The sequence below is a fragment of the Pyricularia pennisetigena genome, chromosome 3, assembly GCF_004337985.1.
Source record: "Pyricularia pennisetigena strain Br36 chromosome 3, whole genome shotgun sequence".
In the NCBI taxonomy this organism is placed as follows: domain Eukaryota; kingdom Fungi; phylum Ascomycota; class Sordariomycetes; order Magnaporthales; family Pyriculariaceae; genus Pyricularia; species Pyricularia pennisetigena.
The window spans coordinates 2,634,642-2,654,378 of NC_043742.1; the positions used below are offsets into that span (position 1 = coordinate 2,634,642).

The 19,737-nt window shown below is 50.8% G+C and overlaps 6 protein-coding genes across 6 annotated transcripts in view; 2 read left to right on the forward strand and 4 right to left on the reverse strand.

Annotated features, from left to right (window-relative positions):
* Window positions 1-1,467: 1,467 nt before the first annotated feature.
* PpBr36_02573 (uncharacterized protein) lies at window positions 1,468-5,902 on the reverse strand (the record flags this gene model as incomplete). Its single annotated transcript, XM_029889753.1, has 8 exons — window positions 1,468-3,033; window positions 3,151-3,421; window positions 3,578-3,659; window positions 3,845-3,971; window positions 4,246-4,311; window positions 4,672-4,741; window positions 4,877-5,568; window positions 5,630-5,902. 8 exons carry the CDS (start codon window positions 5,900-5,902, stop codon window positions 1,468-1,470), a joined length of 3,147 nt encoding a protein of 1,048 aa, XP_029754391.1.
* Window positions 5,903-8,033: 2,131 nt separating this feature from the next.
* PpBr36_02574 (uncharacterized protein) lies at window positions 8,034-8,796 on the reverse strand (the record flags this gene model as incomplete). Its single annotated transcript, XM_029889754.1, has 2 exons — window positions 8,034-8,425; window positions 8,758-8,796. The coding sequence occupies 2 exons, from the start codon at window positions 8,794-8,796 to the stop codon at window positions 8,195-8,197; spliced, it is 270 nt and encodes an 89-aa protein (XP_029754392.1). The 3' UTR covers window positions 8,034-8,194.
* A 1,494-nt stretch (window positions 8,797-10,290) lies between these two features.
* PpBr36_02576 (uncharacterized protein) lies at window positions 10,291-10,935 on the forward strand (the record flags this gene model as incomplete). The annotated part of the gene is made up of 1 exon (XM_029889755.1): window positions 10,291-10,935. The coding sequence occupies one exon, from the start codon at window positions 10,291-10,293 to the stop codon at window positions 10,933-10,935; it is 645 nt and encodes a 214-aa protein (XP_029754393.1).
* A 403-nt stretch (window positions 10,936-11,338) lies between these two features.
* On the reverse strand, window positions 11,339-13,441 carry PpBr36_02577 (uncharacterized protein; the record flags this gene model as incomplete). Its single annotated transcript, XM_029889756.1, has 6 exons — window positions 11,339-11,967; window positions 12,079-12,511; window positions 12,610-12,944; window positions 13,008-13,035; window positions 13,179-13,183; window positions 13,285-13,441. 6 exons carry the CDS (start codon window positions 13,439-13,441, stop codon window positions 11,339-11,341), a joined length of 1,587 nt encoding a protein of 528 aa, XP_029754394.1.
* A 3,603-nt stretch (window positions 13,442-17,044) lies between these two features.
* PpBr36_02578 (uncharacterized protein) lies at window positions 17,045-17,542 on the forward strand (the record flags this gene model as incomplete). The annotated part of the gene is made up of 1 exon (XM_029889757.1): window positions 17,045-17,542. The coding sequence occupies one exon, from the start codon at window positions 17,045-17,047 to the stop codon at window positions 17,540-17,542; it is 498 nt and encodes a 165-aa protein (XP_029754395.1).
* Window positions 17,543-19,263: 1,721 nt separating this feature from the next.
* PpBr36_02579 (uncharacterized protein) overlaps window positions 19,264-19,737 on the reverse strand; it is a gene marked incomplete at both ends in the record, with an annotated part of 1,177 nt that continues 703 nt past the window's right edge. The window contains one exon of the mRNA XM_029889758.1: window positions 19,264-19,705. Coding sequence (XP_029754396.1) covers window positions 19,264-19,705 — 442 coding nt within the window. The remainder of the gene's footprint in view (window positions 19,706-19,737) is intronic.

Here is a 19,737-nt window from a genome sequence, read left to right on the forward strand (position 1 = left end):
AAAAAAAAACAGCGTGCGTTTCAATTTACGGTTGCACGCTGTCGAGGAAATCTTTTCGCACACGTTAAATTTTTGTTTCAATGTTGAAAGCGCCAGCAGCAGCATAGTTTCGATTGGAAGGCTTCGTTGCGAGCTTTAATAATACGACAGACTTTCGTCTCCCACCGAAGAAGGTTTGCTGCGTGAAAGCCGGCCGCGCCGCCTTTGTTTCTTGGCATTCAATAGGCGAGATAGGTGAGTCTGCTTCCGGCAAATGTTGCAGGTCCAGGAAGCGGTAATAACAGGTTGATACATTTGGACAGGTGCTGTACCGGCTGCATCAACAAACCGGGCGAATAATACCGTTTCCACGCATTTTTGTCGAACAGTTGCCGGTACTCGACGTAAAAGAAGTGAAAATCGTTATGATTAAAAAATAAATAAATAAACGCTATTTAATTCATTCGGTATATAATCGAAACCATTTGTGATTTGGGAAATATAAAATATAGCAAAGGTAAAATTCAACATCAAATCTCTCTGGCCAAAAAAGCCAGCCTCATTCGTATAACTTGTTTGCAATTGTAGACAGGTACGGTATATCCTGCAAATAAATAAAGGTGATCCGCAGTGCGTTGTGATGAGTTTCGACCGGTAGCTCACCGTTTCCGAATCTGGCGTAATAATCTTCCTGTATTTGGGCCATGGTGTGCGATCAGTTGGGCGTCTTCGATTTCGTTGTCAGCCCAATGCTGTTATGGCTGTTCGTCTCCACAATAAGTTACAGAACCGTTGAGGCCGGTACTGCTAAATGAGAATCACACATGCGTGGTGGCTTGAAAACCGAGATCCCCTATCAACTTTACCGGGATCCTACAACAATTTGTAAAGATCGTGTGGTTGTCAAGAGGGCGTTCTTACCAATCTGAATGTAGGTATGCGATTTATAAACATCTGAGGTACTACAAGAGGGCAAAAGCGATAGCAAACTCGAGTTGGATTGAATAGATATCGACATAGGATTGGGTACACAGGCCTTGGTAGCAGGAGAACCCTTGGCAAAGACATCTTTTGCGAGTCAAAGTTGTATAACTCAGTAATTCAGTTTAGTTCAAGATCAAGAGACTGAAAAATATGTAGTAGGTATATGTATATCATAAGAAGTTGCAACGGCAACCATGTCTCCTAGGCCAACAAAAGAAACAAACAACCGCCCTGCCTGACCAGCTTTGCGCCAATCTCCGAATTCTGCAGTAACCTAAATGCACCCTAGAAAGGAGATTTTGACGCCCAGCAATCAAACGACGAACCCTGAAAGAGGAGTAAAACTGCTCTCAAGCAATAGTAATATGACGGAGATCGTCAGACCTCAAAAAAAAAAAAAAAAAAAAAAAAAAAAAAAAAAAAAAAAGCGAGCGGAGACAAAGGAAATCTTGGGTATTATATCAGTCATTTCATCCGCCGGCAGTATCCTTGCCAAGCGCTAGTCTAGTACGTCTCGTCCACGTCCCCCAGCGCAGAACTTCTCCCGTCGCCACCACTGCTTCTCAACCCGACACCGCTACTCCTTCTTCCTGCAAGAACGGGTCCACCGCTCTGTCTCCTCGCACTGCTGGGCATGGGTATCGCGCTTGTGGATGCGCTGCCGTCCACGTCGAACTTGCTATACGTCCCACGCCGGCTTGGCGTCCGTAGTTCTGGATCAAATGCATCCTCGGATTCTGATCCTCCACAAATAGAGCTGGAATGCACGCTTCCGCCCAGTGAGCTCCTCGGACGAACTCCCAGAGGCGTTCTTGTCCCACTCATAGACGTCCTGCTTACGGGTCGCGGTGGCGGCATGCTCTCCCTGGAATGATCCGTCCTGCTCGCCGGTCTCGGTACATAACTAGATACCGAGGCACGCGAGCTGGGTCTCGACGATTCTGAGTCGAGCGGGTTCCTGTTTGGCAGGGGGCCAAACGACAATCGCGACACGCCAGACGTACTAAGTCTTGGTACATGACTGCGGCTTGTGCTGGCCGAAAAATTGTTATTCCCAGTAAGGCTTTGCCTGTGATTTGTCGGGGTAGCCTCTTCCGCCGCTGAAGATGTCGTCGAACTTCCGCCGATTGTTCGTTTTCTAGACCGAATCGTGACCGTTGAAGGCACAACGACGGATGATCGAGGCGAGGCGCGTGGCGGGGTGTGAATAGGCGCTGGCAATTTGGAACGAGCGCTCTGCACGCGTGCCTCGAGCTTTTGCATCTTCTCCGTGAGCGATCGGATGTGTGACAGGGACGTCGAGGGCGGGATTCTGTGCGATGCAGCGCGGGCGACCGATGTCCTCGTAGGTCTTGGGGCAGGCGTACGGACGCTGGAAGTTGTGGCGACGCGACTGCCAGGTGCGCGGGAGGTAGCGGCCAGAGACTGCCTAGGCTTGGGTGTAACACTGTTGTCGGCTGAAGGTAATCTAGACTTCCTCTGCATCGATGGACCCGGCGTCCTGAGAGGATTCTGTTTGGGCTTAGGAAGTGGCGCAGATGCATCGGACATGGGCGGAGATGGGGGATCTTGGATCTCTGATAGAGTATCGGCGGTCGCGACAGATTTGGAGTCGGGAGGGGTGGTAATGAGTGGCGAGCTGGCTGTTGAGCTGGGAGAGTGGTCGTACGAGGGTGAATCGGGAACTGACATTTCTGTGGAAAGTGCCGACAGATGTCGCATGTCTTGATCTTTGAGCTTCCCCTGTAGGATGTCCACCTCGATCTTGAGGTCGGAAAGCTCATCCTTAAGCCTTTGGCACTCAATGCGCAGCGTTTCTCTTTCCTGTTCACCAATCTTAATTTCCTCCTCCAGCAAGACGCCCCTCTCGACGGCGACATTGTATTTGGACTCGAGATCGTCGAGGGAGGACGTAGTGTTGCGCGCTTGGCGGGCATAATCGTCGTTGGCTACTTCGATATCGCGCAACTTCAGCTGCAGGGACCTGTTCGTATCCCGTAAAGATGTGACCTCCTTCTCTAGTGTGTTCTGCGCGGCGTTGGCCTCAGATTTTGCCTCCCTGTATTTCGTCTGCAATGAATCGTGTCAGCCCGATAGGTTCAATGCTGCTTCGACACCGCCAATTTGCAGGTGCACCAGAGTCACCAAGGGCCACGGCAATGCGCCGAATGTAGCTAGCAGACTAACCTTCCACTCTTCGACCTGGTAACCCAGCATCTCAACCTTCTCCTTGTGTTCTCGCTCCCGCTTGTCGGCAGCACTCAGCTCGTTTTCGAGTTCACTCTCCAGCAACTTGCTCGACTCCTGGAACTCTTGCATCTCCAGCTCCAACTGCTCGTACTGCGATTTGTACCATGCCAGCGCATCCTCAGCGGTGGCATCGGCCGAAGGCGGCGAGGACGGTGGTTCCGCCATTTTGGTGGTTGTCGTCGTCGGTGATCGGATCAGTTTGGCACCGCTGTGAGGGTTGTTGCATGTGATTCAAACTGGTGGTTGTGGCTTAACCTTTTTTTTTTGGAAAATGAGGGGCCAGCTGCTCGCCCTGTTCCCAACGTCGAATGCGGTGGCGGTCGACTGCAATCGAAAACTTGAAAAGCTAAAAAATGTTGGAAACAAAGAATCGAAAATAGTCGTTTCAATTGTCGTAACAGTCGTGATGGTCATAAGAAGCGGTGACTTGGGCGGTTCTTTGGGCTCTGTTTTGTGGCGTCCCGCCAGCCTGCGACTTGTTCGTTCCGTCTGGAAATTGGGGGTTGGATTTGGCACCTCGAGAAAAGGAGTTTGTTCGTCTCGAATTTCCCAGCCTCCTTGGTCGCGCCGGATGGTGGTGCTGCATGCAACTTCGCACGGCTGCGAGTTGCAAATCTTACCTTTTTCTTACCTTTCAAAGCCAGAGCCCGGCGTATTGGGCTGTCGGATCTGGCGTTTGTCGTCCGGGTCGCTTGCTGGCCACGGGAGATGTCGACAAGACAAACTGACTGTGAATGCGGTCGCCGCTTCCTCGATTTCTGTTGTTGACGTTCCAGCACTGGTTTGCGCATGCCTCTCCTCAGAAAGTGGGGGCGCTAAGCCGCTTCCAGTCTAGCGTGGCTACTATGGGCAACCGTGCGCTCCACAAACATTTGACTGCACCCTTGGCCACGAGCCATTCGCTGTGATTGCTTCTCGGCTTCTACCCGCTGCAGGAACACGCAGAATGGACCAGCGAAGCAAAATCAGCAACTCAAATCGCGTCAATCTCGCGGGAGGGAAGCCATGCAAACGCCAAAAACATCATCTTACCAGCCCGCTTTCAATTTGAATAGCCGCGGGAGGGTCTTTGCCCATGGAAATTTGGCCCAAGCTCCCCTGCCATGTGTTTGAAGTGACATGTGCCCAACCATTGCCCAACCCAACCAAACAACAGCCAGTTATATGGCGCCTTTTGGGAGGCGCATAATTATAGCACAAACTAAAAGGAGAAGATCCACACATGCAACTCCCGTCAACAAGAGTCACAAGACAAATGCATAACTTTGTTGAGGCCGTAGAATATTCCAAAGATACTGATTTTTCTTTGCTCGGAATACGCTTGCTCTGTTTCCAGGGATGTTTTGTCGCAATCTTGGTTATACAGGCAATGGTGTTCCATTATCCTATCAAAATACCGGGCCTAACTATTCGCCTACTACGAATCAACGCTCCCACCGCCCATGATAATTACCGTACCTTATGCTGAGACGTATATGAATAACAATTAATGAAATGCTTATGAGCCCCCTGCCAGTTCTGTGGTATCCTGTCCTGCGTAAAGAAACCGCGATGTCATGCCAACTTCCTAGGAAACCAGCTAGCTGCTCATGGCGGCTCCCATGGCCATGTTCCGTGAAGCCAGCTCTGCCAACTGCCAGCATCCTATTTGCTCCCCGAAGACAATAGTGCGCGATCTGGCACCGCCAGGTCCGTGGCCTCCCGATGCTCCATGATCTTCGCAACGGTTGGGATCCATACATTGCGCATGGCTTCCAATGTATCCTCAGGGTTCTGGTCCGACTTGGCTGCCGCATCAACTTTCTCCACCAGCGCACAAATCGCCAGGGACATTTTGTCTCCAGTCTTGGCCGAGCATTCGTCATAAATAAGTCCGTTTTGCCGTGCAAATTCTTTTGCTGAAGCTCGTGGTCCTTGATCTGTACCCATTGGTTGATTGTAGGCTTCTTGGGGGGCTGCTTGAGTCTCGGGGGGCACATCTGTCGGTGGCTGTTGCACAAAAATTTGGTCGCTCGAATACCCCCCAAGCGAGTATGTCGGTTGAAGATCAGATTTCAACCCGAGCAGCATTGCGGGGAAAGGGAGAGGCGAACCCCCAGGAGACTTCAGTTTAAAAGACTGAGTAAGCCGCCTGTATAGGTCTTTGGCCTCTTCGACAGAGGCCGCGTCATCGACTGAAAAGGCAAGAATCAAGGCCATTCGCGCGGAGTCGACCGCGAAACCGCTCTTGAGCAAGTGAGGCAGTGGCAGCTTGGCCAACCCGATGGAATAAACATTCCCGTCGCAAAGATATTGCGGGGGGCCACGACCAAACAATGCAACCGAAGAGTCGCAATCCATATGGCCGTATCGAGACTGTTTCAAATAGTGAGTGAATGGCCCATCTCGAGGTACAAAGGCGAACAGCGCTGCCTACCCGATTAACAAACGACCGTACGCCAACCCCTGGAGCGGCCAGGATTGGGACAAACACGTTGGTAAGAATTTCTTCGCTGGCTCGCCCTAACCCGTCAATCCGACGCTTCTCCTCCTTCGGATGAGGCACCCCAGGCGGAAGGTAACCAGCCTTGAAAATGGATTCATGGAAGGCGCGTGTGTCGCGTTCAGCGTCTGGTGGTATGGGAACGTTCTTTTTGGCGTCATCTTCATTCGCGCTGAAGCGGAAGAGCCGCTTGAACCTGGTAAGCATCTTGTCGACAGCGCGATTCCATCGTCCAGGAAGCCGATTAGTGGTTGTTTAGGTTGAAAAACAAAAGAAAACAGGCTGAGACTGTCTTAGATTTTCGCAAGAGCAAAAAAAAAAAAAAAAAAAATCCAAAAAATCCGGCACAATGTGTGACTGCAGAGCGCAGGAATCCAGCCACTCTTCACCGTGAGTTGCGCTACGATAAATGGTAGAGTTAAACCTCGATGCTAATATGCACGCGTAAAGGCTACAAGGTAAATGGGGCGGCCTTGCCATGCGCGCCGACGGGGTTTTCGGCGGGGATCTCCCGCAGGATCATGATTTGGGATGTGCCTGGGTGTAGCATCGTACCGTAGCAGCGAGGCGCTAACTCTAGTGCGTTGACGTCACGTGCGTTCCTTGCTGAGCTGATCTTCGGTGGTGCGGTCCGAGGTGAGGACGACAGCGCCCCCCTTCTCCTCATAGGGCTCGCGGCATCTGTGTCGCCTAACCGAATTAAACTTTGTGCCACCGTAGCATGTGTGAACCCGGGCGAAAATCAAAGTGTCAATACAAAACCAAAATCCCAAACTTTAACTACAATTTCTTGTCACATAATGACTCCATCGCTACGGCCCAATGCAAAAAAAGGTCATCAACACCAAGAACCCAAACCTTTTGTGCGCATTCAGATTGAATTCCCTTGCGCATCATTTCATAAACCACCTCTACCTTGCCGCATGTAACACATACAGGGAGCTAAGCTTTATTTTTATGTCGAACGATTTACATGAACGGTCCGGGGGCCCTGCGGTTTGTCCTTTAGGAAGTTTTGGGTATTTTAACGGATCTGCCAATCCAACTGGTGGCTTTGTTGCTATTTGCCCTGTACGTTGAGGTTTGCGATAGTCCGGGTAGATTCTCACCAACCGACTGTCTCTTTGATGGGTTCGCTGTGATCGGATCGTTATTTTCTGGGTCGAGGCCACCCACGTCGTAATCGTCATCAGCAAAGTCGTCGTCGCTCATTCCTAGAGCTGGCCCGGGGTTTATGCACATGCCACTGGGCTGTGGGCAAGTTTTTGGCAGACTTCATTTGACCCTGAACCTGGATTGGGTCCTGACAGTGGAAGTCTTGTATTAGCACTAACGCTTGCCATCATGGCCATACTCTCCCGTCGGTGTTCTTCTGATACCCGGGACGCTCATGTTTGCGGCTGAAGCGACCGCGGTCGAAATGTCCCAATTTGGAGGCAATACAGGACAGGAACTCAACTACTTGGTGCCAAATGACAAGGCTGGTGAGGCTGGTCGAGAAATGCACGTTGGAGGCTTGTCTGTACTGTTTGTAAGGAAGGGGCAAAATTCAATGACCATCGATCCGGGACTGGAATAATGGAGATTTGAATGCTGCGGTGTAGTTTGGGGATATGGGCTATTCCGCTAAATTGTTACTGATGTTGAACTGATGAAGCATCAATCCCTAGCGGAAACTCGACAGTCTTGTTGTAAGCCACCCTACAACAAACATCCAGAACACAATCAATGTGAGTCTATTTTTTCAACCATTCACCAAGTGGTTCACTGCGATTCTATCACCGCGGCAATGTTGAGGCGGCTCAAGAACGTCAGTGTTCTACACAGCCATTTAAGGCGCTGACTTACAGGGGGGCCCTGGGCAAGTCCGCGAAACTCTTTGGTGCAGGATAGCACGCCGAAATCAGGTACGGAACTCTGGCCAGGGTCTGGTCCGTCTCGAAATTCGTCGCGCTTGTCGCTGAGCGAAGAGTTAGCGCGGAAGTTCCAGAACACTCTCAGGGATTTCTATGAAGGTTGCAGAATTCCGACTGCTGACAGCGACTTGCATTTTTGTAATCTTGATGTTCTTTATCTCGGCCAACAAAACATTACAATATTAACATTCTGAGCATGCTACAATTGATTGTCAACGCCTCTGAACCAAAACACCAAATAATAACTCGCGAACGAAATGAGTAACTTCAGAACTGCTATATTTTTCTCGTCTCATCCCTGACACAAAACTTCAGCAGCGAATTTCTATTTTTTTAAGCAAAATCTCTGGTCATGCTTGGACAAGGACTCGGCCGGCTGGTTGGCTGACGGGCTGCTTAATGCGCTCCCGATTCCCTAGGTCCTAGGTCCCGGCAGCTACACCCGTCTTGATTTCAGACTCCTCTTTAGTTATTGCGGCACCTATGCTGGACACTGCAGTTTTCGCTCCGTTCTTTGCGCTGTCAAGTCCATTGAGAGTGGCATCCTTGAGTGCGGTCACCTTGCCGGAGACAGAGATTCCGCTCACTGCGCTGTTGACCCATTGGCGACGGCATCTTTCGCTCCGGTCACATTGATAGATACCCCGGCGATGATGTCTTCAAACAACCCGTGCCGAACCTCGGTTGGTGAATCTCCTGGGGAAGAGCACTGAGAGTCTGAAGAAGCAACGCTGCTGATGTGAAGGCAGTTGTGAAACGCATCTTCAATAACCGGATGATGAGATCCTGTGGATGGATGATCAGAATAAGCGGGCTGTGATAAAGAGAGATGATAGATTGTTATTCCTACTGATGTGGCAAGTGAGAAGGGAGTCAGCAGGTCAGCATTTGGCTCCTTAGTAGGTTGGCACCTACCTTTGCTCTTTTCTGCATTAAACTTATGGAGCGCGCCTGATAACAGAGACTATACTGTCTTTACGTATTAGCGTGAACTCATGGCCAAGATCCTGTGGCACTAGCTTTCCCAGCAGCTCACGGTACCTGCAGAAGATCGTCAGGCTAGTAGATAAAAGAACATCTTGGCAGATAGCCAAGTCTTTTTTGCTGTTGTTTATTCCGCAATCATGAGTAACAAATAATGTTTACGTGCAGCCTCTGTTTCTTGTGTTGGTCAGATGGAAACATCTTTTTTAAACCCGATGTCCGATAAAGCTTATAACGTGAGAAAACCTGCGCTGCCATTTCAGGTTTAGGATCACAGCCAGTCTGGTGGAGGCATAAAACTTCCAAGTCCAACGTTTTGTCCCAAGACATAACGCTAGAATCCTAGCTCGAATAGGCGTTGCCTTCTACAGAATACGACACCTACAAAACAACCGTGAGACTTCAGGGACCTTTCGATGACGTTTGTTGGCCGACAAGTTCAGCCAGGGCTAATTTGTCCAAGCACAAGTCTAGAGCCGCGACACTAGCTGATCGGCCACTTGGGAATATCTCAATTTAAAGCACAGCACATCGTGTGCGTTGGGCCGATGCCTTTCTCAAAACACTCTTTTTAGTGCCCGGCTTGTACTATCTACCGGGTGGGATAGTCATTGCTAACAACCTTGGCGAAAACGCTTGAAAAGGGTTTAGTTCCCATTTTTGCGGTGATTTCGAGGCGATATGTGAAAGTGGAAGTCATCAATGTTGGTATCATGGATTACTGTGTCTAGATGAAGCGATTGGCATAACTTGTTTACCACATTCGTGCACCAAATAGTCGTCGCTGTGGCCCGGTGGCACCATGAACTCGAAAGGCTGAACAAAGCAGTGCAAAACAAAGTTCGGGGAATGCTTCCGGAACAGTCAACCATGGTTCCATCTGCAAAAAAAGGGTTTGACCACGTCTCCCTCTGACAGGTTTCCTTCGGCCGGAGAAGGTCTGAATAATGCCATGTAAAGACGCCGTATCTGCTGAGCGCCGGGTCGAGACCCTTCTGTTCCTTGGACCGCCTCGTCTGCGCAGCTCAGCCCCGACCCATTCGTCTGGGCCAGACGCCTCAGCTCCCTTGGATCACCAACACAAATGCCACATTTTCCAGCAACCGAAAGGCAAAAGGTAAATAACCAAAGACGCGAACCGTGAGCCTCCAATAGAAAGGAATTCGTATTTCCCGGGATTTGCATCATTGAGGAATGACGCCCGAAGACGGGGGCCACGGCTAGCCTAAAGTTGAACATTCCACCCCATGGACGCCACAACAATATACGGTTAAACAAACCCAACCGGCCCGCCGCTAGTTCCGAGTCTGCTCTGTAATACTTGGTGTCTTGGCAGCTCTCCAGCCCGAGCTTTTGCAAGTCCTTTCTAGGGGGAGAAAAAGTAGTAACGGGGTTGTGCAACATGGACGTCAGCTGGAATGATGGTGGAACGCAACCCGCCTCTTTGCGATATGTAAAAGCGCGTCTATCGCCCATCCCTTTCAGGGGTCCCAGAGATGCGCGACGTGACGGCTTGTTCAAAAGCCAAACTCCAGGGGCTTCCAAACCAGGTATAAACGTCCTGTTTGGCCCTCTGTAACCATCACCGCTCCTTGTTCCTGGCACACTCTTGGTTATCAGCTCGAAAGAACACGCAAAAAAAAAAAAAAAAAGAACAAGGCCATCAGCCAGTGAAAGCCAGCCCCAAAAGACAAGATGAAGCTTCTCCCGACGGCGCTCATCCTCCTCGTGCCCGCACTCGCCCATGTCCTCCACCCAGTCAACACCAGGGCTTCCAGCCCAGACCGCCCCTGCGGCTTCAAGATCGCCCCCTGCCCGGCGGGCAGCACCTGCTCTGCGTCGGACCCAGCCTGCCCGGCCACGCGCGGGGCGAACTGCCCGGCCACGCGCGGGGCGAACTGCCCGGGCCGGTGCGCGCCGGCGACGACGGTGACGCGGCCGCGCCCATCGCACCCGACACGGCCGACCGTCTCCGAGCCCACCGCACGCAGCGACGACGAGCCGAAGCCGTCGGTGCACACCAGGACGCCACGGCCGACGCGCAGCACGCCGCCCCTGCCGACCCCGACCCCGACCCCGACGAGGACCCGCAGCTACGACGACTGCGGCGGGTTCCGGCCCACGCCCAAGAGCTGCGCGCGCGGCCAGATCTGCATCGACGACCCCTACGCCGGCGGCTGCGGCATGGCCTGCGACATGCCCGGCATATGCGTGGAGCCGACCTTTTGCGGCGGCATCGCCGGCGTCCAGTGCGCCGATGGCAAGATGTGCGTCGACGACACTAGGGACGATTGCGATCCTGCGAACGGAGGCAGCGACTGTGGTGGCATTTGTGTTTGAGATGAGGAAGCGGGGCTGCAGCAACAAAGAAAAGACGAGGGACTGACTGCGAGCTGTATTTGTCAGTGCACAAGATGGTGAAGGAATAGTTGGTTTGTTTTTGTACATACAAGATTTGCTGGCGGAAATCAGTGCACGCACGACATTCGTTTTGAAACAATAACACTGGAAAGTGAGAAACACCACAAGTATCGCTACATTGTCTGTGCTATATATCATCAACATGTACCATGCAAAATACGAAGGGGAATCATATGTCACTAAGCCAATCCGCCATCTCATCACTCGCTCTACTTTGCCTAATAAGTGCTCTAGCGCCTCATAAGCTGCTAAACTACTGGACGCCAGGCAAAACAAACGAACGCAAAAAAAAAAAAAAAAAAAAAAGAAAGAAACAAAATCATTACTCCCTCCTGTCGGTAATCAAGTCCATCTCGTGCGGCTTGACCATCTTGGTTCTGTTCTTGATCTTCCAAAAGATGATGTTGATGATGTAGATGGGGACGCCAATGTAGCTCGTGATGAACTTGTCGACCTGGAACGTCGGGATGAAGGCGGCGAAGCCGTTGAAGATGATGATGAGCACCGTGACGAAGAGCGCAATGTACGCGCCCCAGGGCAGCAGCGGGTTGCGGTAGGGCAGAACGCTGCGCGGGATGCCCTGCGCCTTCATACCCCTGACCATGGCAATGTAGCTGACGAGGACGGCGACCCAGTTGAGGGCGCCAAACACCGTCACCATCGACACAAAGTAGCCAAACACCTTGGCCGCGTCCGTCGTCACGTTCATGTAGCCGAGCACGATGAAGAGCGACGACAGGACCACGGCCGGGATGGGCACCCCGCGCGCGTTGGTCTTTCCAAACATGCGGAAGGCCTGCCCGTCCTTGGCGAGGGCCCAGCAGGACCGAGCGGCGAGGTAGATGTCCGAGTTGGCGGCCGAGAGCGTGAAGACGAGGAGGAGACCGTTGACGGCCTGGTCGAGCTTGTCGATGCCCGAGAGCTTGGCGGCGACGACGAATGGGGAAGCCTCTGTGGGGGAGTGGCGTAAGTTACAATGTCAGCTTTCGAGGACAGGACTGGAAACAGGGCGGTAGGTATGACGAATGCCATTTGAGTACAAGATCTTCCTGGGAAACTCACCTCCGCTGACTCCCTTCTTGGTGGCATCGAGAAGGTCCTTGTTGTTGCTGGGCACGGCCATGCCAAGCACAATGACACCTCCGAGGTAGAAGAAGATGATACGCATCAGGGTCTGGCGGACGGCCTTGGGGACGTTCTTCCGGGGGTTGGGCGTCTCTCCAAACGCGACACCGACCAGCTCGGTGCCGAGGTAGGCAAAGGTAGCCTGAACCATGGAGGCCCAGACGCCGAGGAAGCGCCCGGTGGCACCCGGGATGTCGTTGTACTGCACAAACGGGCCAGGGTTTTGCCAGTAGTAGAAGCCAGACCTGAAGCCGTTGGGACCGCCGCCGAGGGCAATGATCAAGCAGAGGAAGATGAGCATGACGATGACGAGCGCCTTGATCAGAGACATCCAGAACTCTGCCTCACCAAAGAACTTGACATGAATAAGCTATTAGGGCATTGATGTGGGCAATTAGCTTGTTGTGTGCTCCTTGCTGAGCCGTGGAGCGAAACCAGGGCAAGAGGAAACTAGAACCGTTTGCTTACGTTCAACGCGATGATCAGCACGCCAAAAACAGTAATCCAAACTCCCACGTTGATGTGAGGAGCCCAATATCTGAGCAGGATACCCGTGGCCGTGAGGTTGTTTGGCAGGACGATGACGTATTTGAGAAAGTAGTTCCATCCAGTGGCATAGCCCATGGCCGGGTCGACGAAGCGGGTTGCATAGCCGGAGAATGACTTCTTATGGGGCAGCCATGTGCCCATCTCGCCGAGCGCCACCATGACCACGTACACAACCCAGCCCATCAACATATAGGCGATCAACAGGGAGCCGGGACCGCCGTTCTTGAGGGCAGATGCAGAGCCGAGAATGAGACCTTGGAGGACGTTAGGAGAGAAAGAAAGAATATAAACCAGCAGGGGAAAGTGATACGACGTACCTGTTCCGATGGCACCAGCAATAGCCATCTATGGATGCGCAGCTGTGTTAGTGATCAAACTATAGGTAAACTCGAGAGATGCTGCCAATGGCCGCTAGTTGTGCGTTCAATAGGAATGGCGCGGCTTGGGAAGGTGTTTTAAACCAGCACCTATTACTGAAGAAAACTGACCATATCTGGAGAAAAGAAAGAAAGAAAAGAAAAAGAACATTAGCACCAACTTCTTGCCTCTAAAGGCGTATTTCACCTTAAGCGAAAGTGCTGGGCTTAGACTTACTCAACTGCCGCGGCTTCATTCCACGATGAAGATCATCGTGTGCGGCGTCGACCACGGGAGGCTCGCCGCCGCGACCAACCGGCTCGATCGGAGAGTCCGCCTCGGCCGGGGAGTGTGGATGCTTCTCATCGCCGGTGGAGTAAAAGGGGTTCTTCATCGTGTCTGAGGTGAGTGCCTACAGCACTTGGGGGGGTAGTATAGATGGCGATGTCGTCCCGTTCTCGCAAGACCTCCAAAGTAGCGCTGCGCGAGCTAAACGCGTTCTTTTGAGCACAGAGCGCGAATTGAAAAGGTGGAGGAGAAGAAAGGGGAGCAGAACATGACGGAGCGGAGAAAAAACAAAACCCAAGGTGGTCCGCCAGGGCTCTTTAGTATGAAGAGGAAATCGCCGCTTTAGGCTGGGAGGCAAAGCGACGGGTTGTACCAGGACCAGTCGGGAAGGTCGAGTGAGTGACCTCGTCCAGGGTTTGTTGGTCGCACCGGAAAGCAGTTCAAGGGAATATTTCCCAGGATGGTCACCGAGAGCAAGGGTTCGTGGTGCACCTCTTGAAGGGCGGGGGAATGGGTTCAGTGTGGTGATTGGACAGATTTTATCAATAGATAGGGACGGGTGAGCATAGAATCTGGGTACATTGAGACCCGGAAGGGCTGAATGGCTTCTGCCATGCGAGCCATGTCGCATTTGGATAGCACCCCCCCGATATGACATGGCAAGGGTTTGCGATATGGCCTGTTGGGCATTCGATCCTTCTGCACCCTGCCAGATTTTCCACTCTCGAGATTTTGCTTGGCTCTTTGCCCATTTTTGCATCTTCATCGTCGGTATTGGGCATAGATAAGACTACCATGTGGATGACCGAGAACAAGCATGAAAACAAGTACTGGGCGTACCTGACCCGGGTAATCTAGGTTAGGTAACCCTACAGTAGGTAGCCCAGGTATCTAGGTATCTAGATAGATTAGGTGGGTAGACGGTCAAACGAAGCAGAGACGGCGACCATTGGTTGGTATTGGTACCCAAGATACTCACTCACACCAACCAGTTCTTAACCTACGCGAAGTTGGAGGATGTGTCTGCCTGGGAAACAGGACAGGGAACCCATGGCCATAATGGTAGCTTGCTAGATGAGCAGCCACACGATTGACAGTTCTTGTCCGACATTATGGGGGAGCGATTGTTCGCTCTGGGGGATGGGGAACGTTGGGGTAAGGTAGTGAATGAGTGGGTCCAGGTCAAGGTCTGGCAGTAATCTAGAAAAAAAAAAAAAAATAAAAAAAAAATGTGCACGGGGCCCGGTAATGATGACCATGCCTTCTCAATCCTTCCTCGGGTTGCAACGAGGATTAATAAGGAAAGGCACCTACCTGCGTAAGGCAGGTATAAGCATCCATTTCAGCTGCCCTCAAGAAGCGGAAACTGATGGGGTGTGCGCGGGCGTCATCGCCACGCGTCGAAGTGGGCTCCAGTAGGAGAGCCCCAAAAACGCTCGTCTTCAAGTCGCGTTTGACATTGTCTAACTAACATCTTGAACGACGACAACAAAAAGAGAGTTAGTTCCCTAGGTTTTTTTTTTTTTTTTGTCGTCGACCCGATCGACAATCTGAAGCGCAAGAAAGCCAAGTACGAGTGTCGTTGGAAAACGCGAGACGAACGGGGAAACCAAGAGGAATTGCCCAGCTTTGCCGAGGACGGAGGGAAAGTCTTCTGTTCTTGGTTTTTCCACCACCGATTGCTTGTCTTGCTCAAGAACCTAATAGAGCGACCGAGATCACCTTGGCGAGGGCTTGGGTCATGCAGGACCCGCCTTGGGGTCTCCCCCACTAGCCAATTTGTCCAGCCAAGATGGTCTAGAATTGAATCCAACCACGATCCCAAACGTCAACTCGGCAACGTATCAGGTAATTTTTTATTGAATATACGAGCGACCTCACAAAGGTCATCGGGTGGTGCAGCTTTGTGTTGGGTTCGCCAAGTGTTCTAGACTGGAAGCTACCTTGCAATAAGTAATAAGTATTTGGGCAATGCCCATTTTTCCATTTGTCTTTGTATTTTTGGATCGAGTCGCTTCATCCAAATAAGACATATCAATTGCTTTTCCGATTGGGGGCCGCATTCAATGGATGTCTGCCGCACGCGCAAGTCATAAGAAGAAAAAAAAAAAAAAGGGTGCAAGTCAGCGTATCTTTCCAGCTTTCAAACGCAGTCACCTGACCACCCAAGCTCCACTCACTCAATACCGCGCATCTGGCTAACAAAATGACTGTAAAATGAAATTTATGCCTTTGAAATAATATTTAATTAGGAGTTGGATTCAAAAATTTCTCAATTGAGCCAATACTATGTACAATGTTTATCTTTTACTATTAAGAGTTTGTCAGGGCATCTTTGCATGCTAACTATCATGCAATGTCATTCACATCCCGACCAGCTTCACTAGACGGCGCCGCCATACTATTGCAAGACTCACCGTCGTCGGCCGATGAAAAGAAAATTAATATATTTGTGTGTAGAATGTTATTGTAGTACAAACTCAGCACAACTCTGCTTTATACTAGGGTTGGCTTCATAAGACTCGGTCTCACAACGACTTCGACCTGGCATCTTTGCAGTTTGGTCTGGGGCTCTTGAGAACCGATATCAAGAAGGGTTTTCTGTTTTCCTTTCATGCTTTGGGCGCAATCCTTCGGACAGAACGCAAAGGTTCTCACACCAGTCCATTCTTATTCTTTTGTCGCTGTTGGCCACAACCACAGCAGCAACAGCACCGTGGCCCTGTTGTTTCATAGCTAGTCCCCTCGATCCCCATATTGACATAACAAAAAACAGCAGCTTTCCGTTGCCGAAAGGGAAGAAATAGATTTTGATAATTACAGACTTCGACTCTGTGGAAAATGTTGCGCACCGCATGAAACTGGGAGCAGTCTTACGTCTATCATATTCTCACGAAAATGAGAAAAAAAAATGGATGGATTGTGATAAACAGCACCACGACTGCGGTTGAGTTTTCATTCCGTTCAAGAAAGAGAATCACCAAGAGACGTGAATTGCAGGAGAAAGCCACATATGCGGATAGGATCAATCGTCCCCAGAAAATAAACTACTAAAAAGGGCGAATGGATAACATGTAAACAAATCATCAGCGACGACATCGTTCCATTCAAAATTTGGACAACCGGTTTTCTGAGGATTGCGTCTTTCGTTAATGGTACATTCCCCATTCGTGAGAATACTTGTGCCATCCCTGGACTTCTTGCCTCTGTTTGCAGGCATAAGTACTGTCAAGTCGAGGTTGTCCAGGTGTGAAGAGTCCGGCATTAATAACCTGGCATTGGTTCACTCGCCGCAAAGATGACTATTTGCACTGAGCTTGTAAAGTTCGCCCGGCTTTTGATGCTGGCACTGATGGATGGTGAGCTATCTCCAGACTTTTCATAGAGCAGTACCATACGTCAACTATGACCAGGGGCGCAGTCGCCACTTTCTCCATTGAACTGGAAAAGTGTCAATTCTAATAATGATATTCCATTCCTTTCCAAAAATGTAAACAAAGAGAGCCTTATACTTGTGATAATCAATGTCCACTACTGATGTAACAATAAAGTCTTTGTCTCTTGGACAAACCAGAAGTATCTGGACACTTCATAAAAGCCAAACTTTTTCTCTGTTTTGCCCTAGTAGATGGTCATCAGTATCGAATACCTTTTCAATCACTGCATATTCACCCAACAAGGGGACACGTAGAAAAACAAAAGTCACGCAATGTCCTCAAACGACGACAAGAAACCCACCGCGCCTGAGAAAGCAGATCCTTTTGAGCGTTGCGAGTCAGAAGGGACGTACGAGGACATGGAGCTATATCACGAGTACATGTTTTGCATCCCCGACAACAACCAGGGCATCTGGTGGCCCCGGGCAAGCGACCCCTTGCTGCAGCGGTCAAACGAGCACCGGGGCAGAGGATTGCACAGCACAGGCACGCGCGGCCAGGCCGAGGGCTCCGCCGCCGCCGAGCAGGATCGGCGCCGGCACAACATCCCTGCCGATACGCGGGGGTTGGAGGTGCAACCGGAGCTCTCGAAGGACGCTACAGAGCTGGGTCCTCAGCAGCAGCGCCCCCTGCACAAGCCGGGCCAGCCGAGCAAGTTGAAGCAGGAGGTACTGGCCGACGAGGCAGAGAATGAAAGGGGCGAGCAGATTGACAAGGGCGATGTCATCTCGGCCTCGGCAGCAACCGACAAACAAACCACTCGCAAATAACTGCGTCTTGAAATAAATACGAGGATTAAATAAAATTGCCCTCATATAATTTTTGGTAAAGGGGGTAGCAGTAGCACAAATCATGAGTAAACTGTAAAAGTTGTTTAACATAAATTTTGACCTCGAGTTGATGTCGAAAGGGTATAGATGGTTAGCAGAAGAGATTCATTTCTATGTAACTCTTTTATCGATTAAGAATGTAAAAAGTACTCTTCCACAATTTGATTCAGAAATATCGAGTCTCGATCTTCACCCCATAATCATGGGCACCTTGCCTTCTACACTTCCATACTTCCACGTGGCACCTCAAACGGTTCTTTTATCTCGATTTTAACCTGCCTTCCCAGACACACTTTCGCATTTACAATTATCTCCTTTGGTTTCTTATCTCTTATTTCTTTCTAGCAAAAACTGCATTTTTTTTTTTTTTAAATCTAATCCAACGAACAGGTCTCGCACAATGACTTTGCTTCTATCTTGGCCATCGCAACCTTTCTCCCATTCTCACTCAGCCCTCGCCCAGTGCTGCGGCCGGGTGCAAGACTTCAGGCGAATTGCGGAGGAAGGAAGTAGATTAGGATCTACTATGCGAACCACAATTTATAAGCCCACCCGAAGGGATTCACTTTCTTATGTACTCATTATTTTCCCTACAACCCCCCCGCTCAAAGTGAAACAAGGAATTGACGACTCGAACGACATACGTATGTTTAGTTACTAACTACAGAAACTGTAACCATGGCTAACGTATCTGGATTTATAACAAACTATTTGATAGGGAGATATCGTGTTTCCAACTGGTTACTGGGGCGTCATAAATGAAACAAACTGGTCGGTGCGGATTCTAGAGTATTAAAAGAGAAAAGGCAGAGCAGAGGTCCGAATGCCATCGAGTATATATACGCTACAGCTAAGCCGAAAACGGACCCTGCCAAAACATCGCCGACGGCACCTGGCAATCCAACGCGGAAAAACTAATTAAAGCACCCGTGCGAAGCGGGACGGCTGCGCGGCAGGCCACATAGCCTACTTTGAAGCAATGCATGGCATTCATGGCTTTCCCACCGCAGTGATTTGAATTTTAGTAGGCGCTGTGCAGGCCTCTACCGTAGCGCATAGGGCCTGGGGTTGCGTAGACACGCAGAAAGGGATTTCATGGAATAAGAAGGGCGGTTGGCGGGATTTTGTCGACGCTGTGGCGCTGGAGAAATAGCTACCCAGTGGGCTAGGAAAGAGTGGTAGTCTCCCTGAGAGACGCTGTGTTACGGGGACAGCCTACCAGGTCTTGATAGAGAAGATGGTTGCTCTAGGGGGGCCGCTGGTCGTAAAGACGTCTTCACCAAATGGATTAGAAAATGGAAGATGAGATAGACACATATCAACGGCACTCCACGCAAATTGAATTATATGCGGCATATGCCATGTTGTGCATTAACCCCTGAATGTTAAATTATGGGCAGCGTTGGACGGCTTGAATCAAAAAAAGCCTCAAAGACCACCACTTTGCGCGCATGGCTTGCCGGATAAAAACGTGGTGTTCTACGTTGTAAACACTGACCGGAAACAGCGGCATTGCACTTCGACCAAAGCACGTGTCACACGTCAAAGAGACAGAGTTGACGAGAAGTAGAAAAGTCCCAGTTGACCACAAATGTAAAAGGACGAACGCCCTGCTCCAGTATCGTACTAGTACAATAGAAAAGAAAACAAAAGCCAAAGTGCTACGCTCCACTCCCCGTGATTAAAACGGCACTCTCTACATCGGTCCTGTCCGGCCCCTTGGCGTCGACCTTGTACTTGGGATAGCAGTAGCTGCTCCCTTCACCCTGCGTGCCGCCAAACATCCACGTGACTCCTTCGCATAAGCCCTGCCCGCTGCTCGGGTATATGTTCAGCTGCGCGCAGAGGGCGAGGCAGTCCTCCATCGTCGCGGTGGGAAAGCGGCCGAGGTCGTTGTCCTTGTAGTCGACGCCGCAGGTCCGGGTGAAGGTCAGGTTGGTGCCCGGGACGGTGTAGCGCTTGTCGCCGCTGCGAGGGCAGTCGGCGCGCGTGGTACCGTACTGGGAGCGCGCGGCCGGTGGCGTGGTGGTGTCAAAGCAGATTTTGGGGTTGCGGCCGTCGGAGGGATTGCTGGGGGCATTGGTGGTGGTGGTGTTGTTTGTTCTATGCAGGAAAACAGAAAAAAAAAAAAAAAA